Source organism: Narcine bancroftii, chromosome 4 (genome assembly GCF_036971445.1).
Source record: "Narcine bancroftii isolate sNarBan1 chromosome 4, sNarBan1.hap1, whole genome shotgun sequence".
Lineage (NCBI taxonomy): Eukaryota > Metazoa > Chordata > Chondrichthyes > Torpediniformes > Narcinidae > Narcine > Narcine bancroftii.
Window position 1 is genome coordinate 121,590,167 of NC_091472.1, and position 14,039 is coordinate 121,604,205.

Here is a 14,039-nt window from a genome sequence, read left to right on the forward strand (position 1 = left end):
TCACTGACAAAAGGCAAAGGAGGAAAAACCCAACACCCAACCCCAACCAACCAATTTTCCCCTGCAACCGCTGCAATCATGTCTGCCTGTCCCGCATCGGACTTGTCAGCCACAAACGAGCCTGCAGCTGACGTGGACTTTTTACCCCCTCCATAAATCTTCGTCCGCAAAGCCAAGCCAAAGAAGAATGTGTATCATTGGAGTTGGTACATGTACATTTACCAGTGTGGCTGCAGCAAGAAATAATTTTGGTTCATCTGTTCATTGTACATGACAATAAATTCTCATTCTCACTCAATTCTCAATAATCCTTCAGACTGGACTTCTGAGTAAACAAATAATTGTTGGAGGAACTCCACAGATCTGCCAGCATCCAAATGGTCAATCAATGGTTTGGGATTGGACCCTTTTTCTCAAGAAGAAACGTTGACTATCAGGAGAAGAACATCACTGCACATAAGTTCCACAGAGACTTTCCTCTCACCCCACTACAGCATCTTAAGGGAGTGCCAAGAGATACTTAATTTTAGCACGGAGGTGATTTATGTCCACCTTCGCAGCTTAATCTCTCTAAAGGTTATTGCACATCCATAAGCAGATCACAGCTGATTTGGTTCCCTGTAAATCTTGTCTCTGATGCTTCTCAGAAGTCACTTTTAGTTGCTCGCCTACCACTTTATGCCAGGCATAAACCACAGAGCATAAACCACAGGCATAAACCACAGGCATAAACCACAGGCATAAACCACAGGCATAAACCACAGAGCATAAACCACAGGCATAAACCACAGAGCATAAACCACAGAGCATAAACCACAGGCGTAAACCACAGGCATAAACCACAGGCATAAACCACAGGCATAAACCAAAGAGCATAAACCACAGAGCATAAACCACAGGCATAAACCACAGGCATAAACCACAGGCATAAACCACAGGCATAAACCACAGAGCATAAACCACAGGCATAAACCACAGAGCATAAACCACAGGCATAAACCACAGGCATAAACCACAGGCATAAACCACAGGCATAAACCACAGAGCATAAACCACAGGCATAAACCACAGGCATAAACCACAGGCATAAACCACAGGCATAAACCACAGAGCATAAACCACAGGCATAAACCACAGGCATAAACCACAGGCATAAACCACAGAGCATAAACCACAGGCATAAACCACAGGCATAAACCACAGAGCATAAACCACAGGCATAAACCACAGGCATAAACCACAGGCATAAACCACAGAGCATAAACCACAGGCATAAACCACAGAGCATAAACCACAGGCATAAACCACAGGCATAAACCACAGGCATAAACCACAGGCATAAACCACAGAGCATAAACCACAGGCATAAACCACAGAGCATAAACCACAGGCATAAACCACAGGCATAAACCACAGGCATAAACCACAGGCATAAACCACAGAGCATAAACCACAGGCATAAACCACAGGCATAAACCACAGGCATAAACCACAGGCATAAACCACAGAGCATAAACCACAGGCATAAACCACAGGCATAAACCACAGGCATAAACCACAGAGCATAAACCACAGGCATAAACCACAGGCATAAACCACAGAGCATAAACCACAGGCATAAACCACAGGCATAAACCACAGGCATAAACCACAGAGCATAAACCACAGGCATAAACCACAGAGCATAAACCACAGGCATAAACCACAGGCATAAACCACAGGCATAAACCACAGGCATAAACCACAGAGCATAAACCACAGGCATAAACCACAGAGCATAAACCACAGGCATAAACCACAGGCATAAACCACAGGCATAAACCACAGAGCAAAGATGGCTGTCTCCTTTAATGAAATCTAAAGATGAAAGGTCTGTAGAATAAAACTTACATTACTAGCGATATTAATGATGGATGTAAACAAATAATAATTTAGCTACTGCTTTTAGAAGCAGATGCCCATCAGAAACCAGATGAGAGAGAGAGAGAGAGAGAAAGAGAGAGAGAGAGAGAGAGAGAGAGAGAGAGAGAGAGAGAGAGAGAGAGCACAAAGCACTGAGGCAATTTCTCAAAGGAGTACAGGGATCCCAGGAATTGTAGCTATTAAATTTTCATTTCTACTAGATCATTGATAAATAAATCAAGACAAAAGAAAACAAAAGTTCCCTGGCCTAGTTTGGTTCTAACAAGGGGAGGGAAACCCTCCATGTGTTCTTTCGTCACTTCACTGTGTAACAACATCAATCATTTTGAGATACTTACAATGCCAGAAATGGTCGAGAGGTTGGTTGACAGATTTTTTATCCTTCATAAAACAAATGAAGAGCCTTTGGCTCTTTGACCATCCGCCCATCATACCTATCCTGTGGAGTGAGTGTGATGAGGGAAATGGTATGTGCTGCCTGGTGCAGTGAGAGATGCATGACACAGTAAAAGTGGAACACTGTCTGTCTCTCAAACTGGCCATCTCCTCGAAAGCTAAGCAGAAGGTGCTCAAATGTAGCTATCCCAGGCAGAAGTGACCCATATGGAGTGAGTATTAATAGTGGGGAGTCACACATGATCTCTGACAAAGGACTCAGGCCTGAAACCTCGACTGCCTCTTACTTCCAATGGATGCTACGTGACCTGCTGGCTTTTTCTGGCATTTTTGTTTATTGGACTCAATCCCAGGATCTGCAGGTTTTCTTCTTCTTTTTGAAGAAGCAGAAGATATTTCTGGAATGTTGACAATTGCACTTGAGAAAATAACATAATCTGTGTAATAAATATCATTTTTTCTTGAAAGTATGGAGCCCGTCTTTACAACATATTGGGTTGAAGATGTAAGAGACTCTTGGGGGCCTGTCCACTGCTAACCCTTAATTCTGTTATTATATGTATTGAATTGTTACTGACCTTTCTTTTCTTTTCTTTTTTTTCTTTTATTCATTTAAGATTAGCAGGTGGAGGGTTGGAGAGATGAGGATTTTTTTGTTTCCTTTTTCATATATACACCACGTATTCTTTCTATGTATATTTTTATTCAATACATATGCATGGATGTGGTTTTAAAATTCTTAAACAAAATGTTAAAAAGGAAGCAGAAGGGAGTTTTTCATTTATTACTAAACCAATATCACTGAACAAAATTCCCTCATCTTCATACTGCTGCTTACAGGAGATTAGAGCTTGATGAATGGTGTAACGACAACCTTGTGGTAAATGTCAGCAAAACCAAGGAGATGATTGTGGACTTCGGGAGGGAGTCAGGGGAACACGACCCAGTCTTCAGTGAGGGCTCAGTCGTGGAGAGGGTTAAGAACTTCAAATTCCTGGGTGTCAACATCTCCGAGGATCTGTCGTGGAGCTTCAACGTCGATGAAATCACAAAGAAGGCTCGCCAGCGGCTAAACTTTGTGAGGTGTCTGAGGAGGTTCGGTATGTCACCAAAGACTCTTGTAAACTTCTACAGGTGTACCATGGAGAGCATTCTAACTGGTTTCATCACTGCCTGGTATGGAGGCACCGACACTCAGGACAAGAATAAACTCCAGAGGGTTGTTAACTCGGCCTGTGACATCACAGGCACCAGACTTCACTCCATCGAGGACATCTACATGAGGCTGTGTCTTAAAAAATTTGCCTCTATCCTCAAAGACTCCACCACCTAGGCCATGCCCTCTTCACTCTGCTACCATTGGGGAAAAGGTGCAGGAGACTAAAGACGAGCACTCAGCGGCAAAAGGACAGTTTCTTCCTGATTCCTGAATAATCAATGAACCAAAGCCACTGCCTTACATTTTGTGCACTAGTATTTCTATTTTTTTTTAAATAGTAATGCTGTAAGATGGTTAACTTGGCAAAATAGGCAACATATACCATGTTTTTTTTTGTTTTGAAGGTGAATCTCCAAATAGACCCCCAACTCAGTGTACAATTTTAAAGACCTTTTCTGCTCTCAACTCATCACCTCCCCAACTTCAACGCTGACAATGCAGCCTGAACTGACAGAGCTCTCCAAATCAAGGACTCAATTGAGATCCAATGTCAAGACTCCTTCAATTTCACCAGGTTTGAAGGACATTATTGATTTTGAACAGGTCCATAATGGGAAATGGACAATGTAACTGAAGTTCCCATTCATGTGAGTGAGGGGGGGGTGGGGGGGGGGGGGCAAAAGTAGACAATGCAGCCGACCATTACATCTGGCCCTGGTTGAGGTAACCGAGAGCTGTCAGTGAAATCTATTTTTGATGTAAGCTTGCTGCAGATATTGACAAGGTAAACTCCTTCCCCTAGAAAGTTGCACGAGTGCCATACAGACACTCTAGTTCACTTTAGAAATTTTGCTCCAGGTTGTCAGAAAGGTGAAGAAGCATTGAAGGCTTTACCTTCAACTGCCTGGAGTTCAGACACCAAACTATTTCACTCCAAAACTACACTTCTCTTTCTCCTCCCAGAGATGCACTTTAATAACTTGCTGAACTGATGAACATGAGGTCAGAGTAGAACAGGTTAATATGATGGAGCATGTCAAGATTAAGAAAGTGGAATCAGAATCAGAATTTATTGTCATAGACAAGTCATGAAATTTGGTGTCTTGCAGCAGCAATCATAGGGCAATCGTACATATTGTAACCATCTTACAACATTAATATAAAAATAAAGTACAGGTACACAATCCTTTATCCGGAACCCTTGGGGGACAGTGTGTTCCGAATTTTTCCGGATTTCAGAACAAAAGCTAGCTGCCCCAGATTTAAGCCCACCCAAATTTTGCTGCCATATCCACCCCTTCCAGTCATGCTGGCGTCTCTCCCCACCTCACCCACCCGAGTCACACTGCCGTCTCCCCCGCCCACCTAAGTTGTGCTGCCATCTCTCTCTCTCCTCTCCCACCCACCCGAGTCGTGCTGTTGTCTCTCTCCCCATTGCCTACCCGAGTCACGCTCCCGTCTCTCTCGCCCCCGCCCGCCCGAGTCGTGCTGCCATCACTCCCCACCCAACCTAGTCGCGCTGCCATCACTCCCCACCCAACCTAGTGGCGCTGCCATCACTCCCCACCCAACCTAGTTGCGCTGCCATCACTCCCCACCCAACCTAGTCGTGCTGCTGTCTCTCTCTCTCTCTCTCTCTCTCTCTCTCTCTCTCCCCCTCTGCTGTACCAGCACCAGGAAAAAAATGCTGGTTTTTGGAGCTTTCCGGATTTCAGATGTCCGGATAAAGGATTGTGTACCTGTAATAACATAATAGTGCATGAAAAGTAAGGCAGTGTCTTTGGTTCATTGATTATTCAGGAATCTGATGGCAGCGGGGAAGAAGGTGTCTTTGTGCCACTGAGTGCTCGTCTCATGGCTCCTGTACCTTTTCCTCGATAGTATGAAAGTGAAGAGGGCATGGCATGGATGATGGGGGTCTTTGAGGATAGAGGCTGCTTTATTAAGCCACCACCTCATGTAGATGTCTCGATGGAGTGAAGCCTGGAGCGTGTGATGTCACAGGCCGAGTTAACACAGGAATTTAAAGTTCTTGACTCTCTCCATTACTGAGCCCTTGATGAGGACTAACATCCTCCTGAAGTCCACAATCATCTCCTTGGTTTTGCTGACATTGAGTTCATTGTTGTCATTACATCATTCAATGAGCTGACTTACTGATGAAGTACTGGATATTCTTAAAAATCTTTTGATTGATTTGCATTACCATAACATTGATATCTTGCGATGCACCAGGAGTGGCCAAGCCTGCTTAACATAATAGCCACATATGATAAACTTCAGATGCTTGAGGAACAAAACAATCATGTGATTGCAAGCCATACCACTGAGACTACCACCATGAGCTTTGGCTCATACGATTCCCGATTCAGCCAATATATTAATAAAGGATCAAGTGAAGAGATTGCTAGGACATTCTCAATGATCTTTGCATCCTCCCTGGCCAAGGAGAAGTACTAACATTGGAGAATGGCAAATGTAGTGTCTTGTTTTCATAAGGCATGAGGGAGAATCCTGGGAATTATAGACCAATGAGTCTCATATCAATGGTGGGAAAACTATTGGAGAGGATTATTCAGGACATGGTTTATGAGCATTTGGAGATGCATAGCCTTCTCAGGGATAGTTAGCATGGCTTTGTGAGAGGCAGATGGAGACTCACAAGCTTAATTGAGTTTTTCGAGGAGGTGACAAAAGAAATTGATGAAGGTTGTGAGGTGGATGTGGTGTCTATAGATTTTAGAAAGGCATTTGACAAGTCTCATTCAGAAGGCCATGAAGCTTGGGATAAGAGGTGACTCAATAGATTATGAAGGGCATAGTTAGGGTGGACAGCCAGTTCCTTTGTCCCAGAGCAACAGTATCAAATACCAAAGGACACCTGTTTCAAGTGAGTGGAGGAATGTTTAGGGGAGATGTCAGAGTAAGTTCTATCTACAGAGAGTGGTGGATGCTGGAATGCATTGCTAGGGCTGATAGTGGATGCTGATACAATAGGGACAATTAAAAGTTTATTCGATAAGCACATGGATGCAAGAGAAATTGAATGTTATGGGTTGTGAGGGAGGGAAGGGTTATATTGCTGTCGAGTTGGTTTCCATATGTTGGCACAACATCGTGGACTGTACTTTGCTGCAAAGTTCTGTATTAAACAGCTTTACTTTTGCCCAATCATGAATCTGTCAATCATCTTAGGCTGCTTTGTGCCATCACCATGTGACATTTCATGCTAGGACAACAGCTGATGCCATCCCACTGGTTCTACACAAAGCCTGGGAACACCTGGAGAGCAAAGATGCATGCATCAGGTTGCTCTTTATCGACTACAGTTCAGCATTTAACACCATCATCCCCTCAAAACAGATCAGCAAACTCCAAGACCTGGGACTCAAGAACCCACTGTGTAATTAGACCACAATCAGAGAGGATTGGTAAGAACATCCCCTTCACAATCTCTATCAATACTGGAGTATCACAAGGCTGTGTTCTTAGCCCTCTGCTCTACTCGCTATAACCTATGACTGTAGCTCAATACAACACCACCACCACCTACAAATTCGCTGACGATACTACAGTAGTGGGTTGTATAAAAAGAGGCATACACTATGGAGATTGAAAACTTTGCTGAATGGTGCACCATCAACAACCTCACACTCAATGCCACCAAAACTAAGGAGCTGATTGTTGACTTCAGGAAGGGAAAACCATAGGTCAACAGTCTAGTGATCAGAGTTGGAGAGGGTGAGCAAATTTATGTTTTTGTGAGTCACTTTCTCGGATGATCTTTCTTGGAGACAACACACTTATGGCATCATGAAGAAAGCACATCAGCACCTCTAGTTCCTCAGGTGTTTGCGGAGGTTTGGTATGTCACCAGAAACCCTGGTAAATTAATGCAGAAAGTGTGGTAGAAAGTGTGCTGACTGGCTGCATTGTAGTCTGGTATGGGGACACCAGTACCCCAGAACGTCAAGCCCTGCAAAAGGTAGGAGATACAGCCCAGGACATCATTGGCAAACCCATTTCCACCATTAAGATTCAGGGGAACATTGCCATTGGAGAGCAGCAGCAATCATCAAGGATCCACACCACCCAGCACAAACTATGTTCTTGCTAATACCATCAGGAAAGAGGTACAGGTGCCTCAAGACTCACACCACCAGGTTCAGGAACAGCTGCTACCCCTCCACCATCAGACTCCTCAACAACAAACTCAATCAGGGACTTATTTAAGGACCCTTACTTTTGCACTGTATTACTTGCTTTCCCCCACCCCCCCCTCTCTGCATTGCACAGTCAGCTGTTTATTTGTTTACATGTTTAAGTTGTGTACAGTTTATTTTTTTTTGCACTATCAATAGGTGGTAATTCTGCCTGGCCAGCAGTAAAAAAGATCTCAGGGTTGTATGTGATGTTATGTATGTTCTCTGATGAAAAAGGTCAGATGTGCTGGTTCTCACCTGTGGACTCTTACCCACTCAAGTTCATCTGAGCTGAACCTATGATATTCCGACAAGCAGAAAGCAATGCCCTGTGTCCTACCTTTTCCTTTCCAGTGAGCTGCAGATGCGAAGCCAATGTGGCCCCCGTATTTGCGGTTAAATTCGGCCATTAGTGCCTTGTAAGGGTTGCGGATGAGAAGGATTGCTGCGTCGAACGACTCGATTTCCCTCTTGCCACTCTCATGTGTCTTTATACAAATCAGCCGACCACTTTTCCAGTGGTCTCGTTCCCCCTTGAAGCCTAAGGGAAAATCATAGATCAGATAACAGTCATGAGCCTTTGTAGCTGAGTCTGGCCCCAGACTGAAGATGAGATTATCCCTTTGAACAAAAGAAAGTTCGGTAGTGATAATATGAAGCCTTTCCTTGGGCCATCAGGACTTATTACCATTGGGCTCTCCTCTTGCCAGTTACCAGGGGCCACAGAACCACAGAGGGTCACATTGGCCATTCTTCAGACTATGAGAGGTAATTTGACCACAGAGGCATCATGTTATTATTTAAGCCTTCTTTTATCCACCAACAATGGGATCTTCCTCGACACTCCCTCCCCCCCACCCCACTCCACCATCTACACATTGTGGGCCAATTGACGTCTCAATAAATATCTGCAACTTCTGCACAGAATTTGACGTAAAGCTGATTTGTTATCGTCTACGCGACTCCATTCCAAGGAGACACATGGGAGACTGCAGATGCTGGAATCTGAAGCCAAACACAATCTCCTGGAAGAACTCAGCAGGTCGAGCAATGTCAGTGGCAGAAAAAGAACGGTTGATGCATCGAGCTGTTGCCCTTTACCAAGACTGGTTAAAAGAAGCCAGTGTAAAGAGGACAGGGTGGGTAGGGAGGGACAGGGGGCCCTTATGCAATTGGAAAACAAGGCACTGGTGAAACATGACTGGCAGAAGCAAGGTACTGGCATATGACAGAGGAAGAGAAATGAAGGGGTCAGATGGAAGAAGATGAGTCACATGGGGTGAGGGTAATTAGAGACAAAGGTTACTGCTGCTGAGAAGGGTAGAGAAAGTGAGAATGGAGATATTAAGAGAGACCAGATGGAACTGGAGGGGCTGGGGAGAGGAGAGAGACTCCACTCCATGTTAGCTGGGTGGTATCTTTTGGTACTGAGCCAAAAGTAGATCATTAGACACAGTCCTGTCCCATGTCTGTGAGATAGTTATGCCATGATTCAATCCACATTCCTGTCTTTCAGTGTAAAAGATGAACAAAATAAACATTTTTACCTATGATAAACTCTGGGCAAAGAAGAGTGTTGAACAGCCAGAGGAGCAAAGACCAGTCATTGGTAGAAGTGCCCAACAAATTAACATGCAGCAACTTCCCACATATGCCAGTGGTGAGTTGCTGCCTGTGGAGGACAGGTTATGTTAAGGGAAAGAGAAGGAAGTTGAGAATATGCAACTTGAGAAAGGCCCAGTGTTAATCTCTATGTGCAGTCCATAGGGCAGCGAGAGATCTGAAAAAGCACAGCCTTGCGATAGCGTGCAGAGAGTCTGCCTTTGTTGTGTTACCCAGGAAACATCTGATCACTCTACTGCTTTTACATCTCCCTGAGAGAGCAGGCAGGGCCTTGGTCAACATCTCACCTCGGAGGAGAACACACCTCTCTGGATTGTACTGGTAATTCAATTTAATTTTTAAGATCGAAGTATCTGCAGCTAAAGGTGCAACCTTCACACTCAGAGGTGGGAGATAAGGTAGAACCATCTCTCAATATGAGAGTTTTATAGCATGGAAGCAGGCCTTTCAGCTCAACTTGTCCATGCTGATTAAACTGTCCCATTCGCCTGCATTCAGCCCATATCCCTCCAAATCTTTCCCAACTATCCATCTGTTAAAATTTCTAAAGAATGTTACAATTATCCCTGCATCTACCACTTCCACTGGCAGCTCGTTCCATTTACCCACCACCATCTTGTGTAAAAAAAAGGGATCCACAGGTCCCTCTTAAATCTTTCCCTCTCACCTTAAATCTATCCCCTCTACTTTTAGATTCCCCTGCCCTAGGAAGAAAAGACTCTCTAATGGGGGAATCATGCTGATGAAAAATTAATTTTCTTTTCATATGAAGTATTACAACATTTCACGTTCAGATAGACATGAGAGTCCTGTGGCTCTGTTCAATAGGGGTCAAGTAAGGTCTCTTGGCCTCCTTGCCAGTGAGCTATAAGATGATGCATAATTATTTCATCTTTCATCTCAGCAGCTGGATTTGGTTCCAATTCAAGGAAATGAAAGTAAAATGCGAAACCTCATTTTCTTTCATGTTGTGTAATGATTACCGATGATAAATCTATTTTGATGTCCTGTTTATAACATTAAAGTAGACGCAAATAAACGGCACCTCATTATGCACGCAACCTGAAATTGACCCTTAACAATGGGTATACTGCACTAAACGCCTGGCTATACTGGGCTATATTGTGAGTTGAGGCGAAATCAGCCATGACCCAGAGAGAATGAGACCACTTATGGAGCTACCCCCACCTGCGACGCAAAAGTCCCTCAAGCACTGCCTGGGTTTTTTCTCCTATTACACTCATTGGGTACCCAATTATGTAGAAAAGGTGTGACCACTGTTTAAAACAACTAGTTTTCCTCTGTCTGAAGAAGCCCTCTGTGCTTTTGAACACATCAAACAGGATATAGCCAAGGTGACAATGTCAGCTATTGATGAGAATTTACCATTTCAAGCGAAATCTGACACATCAGATTGGGCCTTAGCAGCAACACTAAATCAAGCTGGTAGACCTGCGGCCTTTTTCTCCGGACATTACACGGGCCGGAGGTCAGACTATCCTCTATTGAAAAGGAAGCACAAGCCATTGTAGAATCCATTTGCTATAGAAGATTTAGCCGGAAGGAAATTCACTTTACTGACTGATCAAAATTCTGTTGCCTACATGTTCAACACTAAATTGAAGATCAAGATTAAAAACGATAAGATCATGCGTTGGCGAATTGAGCTTTCTACTTATGATATACTCTGTCGCCCAGGAAAATTCATTGACCCTCCGGATGCTCTTTCTTGCATGACCTGTGCAAGTTTGCAGCTGGACTATTTGAAAGGCTTTCACGATGAATTATGTCACCCAGCGGTCACTAGATTTTATCATCATGTTAAGTCCCTCAATTTGCCGTACTCACTAGAAGACATCAAAAAATTGACTAGCACGTGTCCAGTCTGTGTGGGGTATAAACCATGCTATTACAAACCTCCCACTTCTACGCCTATTAAGGCATCTAGACCCTTCAAACGCCTCAGTGTGGATTTTAAAGGACCACTACCTTCAAACAATAAGAATGTCTTCTTCCACTCCAAGACTACTTACTGTTAATCTCTGTAGCCTGTTTTCTGATATGTGTTCCAATTAATTCTGGTTTTGTATTATCTTGCTGTAACCCTTTACCTCTGAAATTTTAACCTGCTTGCTTTTCCAGCTTTAGTTTGGTCAGTATAATATTTTATTAAAATTTGTCCATTTTTGTTGGGGGTGATGTAATGGGGCGGAGGGGGGGGTGTGTATTATACTGACTGCGTTTCATGTATGGAGTTGTTTTGGCTGGTATTGTGGTGATATGTAATTACATCACTAAGTCACCAGGGGTCATCCTGGTGACCTTGTATATAAAGCAGTCCAGAGCTACAGTCTAGCTTGCCTTCCAGGTTCATCTCGCAGAGAGACAAGACCTCTTAGTGTACATATTAGTTTATTAAAGCTGTCTTATACTCGCACTGCTGGTGTGGTTATTGTCAGTACAGGTACAACAGATGGAGATGCTTTCTCACTGGCCAGTATAGTGGTGGCTGAGAGTCTGTTAGGAAAATCCCTGAATAAGACTTGTCTGGTGCATGATTATGGCATATCACAATCAAATTCTCTTGAAGTACATTCCCGCAAGTTCTCTTCAGAACAGTCAACCTAAAACGTACAAAATGTGTAACCTCTGTTGTGGAACAGGTCAAGTTTTTTGTCATCTGATGAAATAGCGTTCTCCAGTCCTCAGTGAAAAACATGCAGACACACGACTCAGACAAAAACGGACCTATTTGCAATATTATTTCCAACAAAATTTCATTAATTTTCCTTTCATGTACAAGACCCAAATCACTTTGCTCTGAACCTTTGTAAGATACTCATGGGTAATTTTTGGTGGGGGACTCAATGTCAACCCTAAACATGGATTACTGATATTCCTCCATATTAATTGTTCAATTGATAAAGTTTCTTGATAACATTGCTGACTCTTTGTGGTGCATGATCTAATTTGGGATGCTAACTTTTACTGACGTGGATAACGTATCCCTCTCCACCCATTCAATATAGTGACTCAAAAATTCCCATTACGTCTTGCACGCAACCTTCTCAACCAAGCAAGCTTTATTTAAGATCCTTTCCAGAATTGCGACCAATTCATAAATGCAAGGCTTGCTCTATCTGACCAATATTGCAGTGCTACTGGTGAGATGTGACTGCACAGAATGAAGCTGGATTTACCCTTCACAACCACAACCACGCATTGATACAGCATCTTCAAGGAAGTAGAATAGAACAAGGTATTGGCCACAATTGACAAACAATTTCTGATATCGTAAGACAAAAGGAAAAACAAAGTACATTTTAAGGGGGAGCTGGACAAGGGTGCAGAGGTTCAGAAGGGGGAATTCTGGAAGATATAATATCTTGTCATCTGAAGCCATTGCCCAAATAACAACTGCTTAAGAGGGCCTTGAACCACTGAGCAACAGTGATAAATGGTGCTCTGCCCTGGAACTAATTAGATATTACTGAAATTTATTTAAGAAAGCTTTCTGCCAGGTAGAATGGTGTTTGCATGAATAGTTTTGACTGCTTCTGAAAAGTGAAAAATTCCAGGGCTAAATGTGATAATGAGAGGATAAATTCCAAAAGTAATATTAATTACCTTCAAGAAGTAAGCTGCATTGGAATTGTTGAGTGTACAAGCTGCTGGACTTTCATGAATATACATCAACAACAAATTGGCAGAACACATCATTCTAGAAGCTAGTTCTCCGGCTTCTCATTGATGATTGCCATTCCAGAGCAGAAGGGGCAAACGCTGGCTACCACCTTAGTCACAATCCACAAAACTGTGTCAAAAATGGTGAATGTCACTGAAATTCCTAGACATCTAAAAAACTTTCAAAAGTATTAATGAGAAGGAGTCATTACTCAATTAAGAGGGTGACATAATATAACATTGCAACATTATAAAACAATAGATCTTGTGAACCCCTGAGTTCCACAGGACAGAAACAGGGCCTCTGTTCCACCAATTCTGTGCCAACATTTTTACCCATCAATGCTAATCCCATTTGCCCACATTAGGACAGGATCCTCCTGTACCTTGCCTATTGAAGGTTCTCCAGATGGGGACAAGAGGGCACAAGCACAAGGGGCTGGAATTCGCTGGCTGCTTGGCAGAGAGCTGTATACATTTCTCCACCCAGATTGGGATCCTTTAGCAAGAACAGAAGACTAAAGGAGAAGTCAACCTTAATACCATTTAGTTGGAGAGTGGCCCAGAAGGAATATAAGAGGATGGCATTATAATTGGCCTCTAGTTTATGTTAGGCACCTGTTATATGTAGATTGTGGAGGATCACATGACCTCCCTGACTGAAGTTGCATCATCAGCCAGTCAAGGTTGGACTCTGGCCACCCATCAGTGCACACCTTGCCATTGGCTCACTTAAATTAGTTAGGGTCATCATTACCTAGACATGCAGATCAGAACTGAATAAAACATTGACGCACAGGACATTTCTTTTTCTCTGCCTCATAGTCCAAGCCCTGGATATTGCTCCATGCCAGGTCACTACTGTGGACATGACTGGAGAGTTGTAGGTAAGGTGTATACTGCACTTAAGCTGAGCTGTGATAAATCAATGGTTGCACCCCAGTTGGTACAGGGAGCTGGGAGTGTGCATTTAAGTCCCTGTCTGGTTAGAGAGTGTTAGTAACCATATATTACTTAAATCTGAGGTACAGGGAATGGGAATGTCTCTTTAC

General features: G+C 43.3%; 1 protein-coding gene across 2 annotated transcripts in view; it reads right to left on the reverse strand.

The window, feature by feature from the left end:
• Positions 1-14,039, reverse strand: part of wscd2 (WSC domain containing 2) — a 332,148-nt gene that overhangs the window by 139,742 nt on the left and 178,367 nt on the right. For both annotated transcript variants that reach the window (XM_069932664.1, XM_069932665.1), the window contains exon 7: positions 8,021-8,221. In XM_069932664.1, coding sequence (XP_069788765.1) covers positions 8,021-8,221 — 201 coding nt within the window. The remainder of the gene's footprint in view (positions 1-8,020; positions 8,222-14,039) is intronic.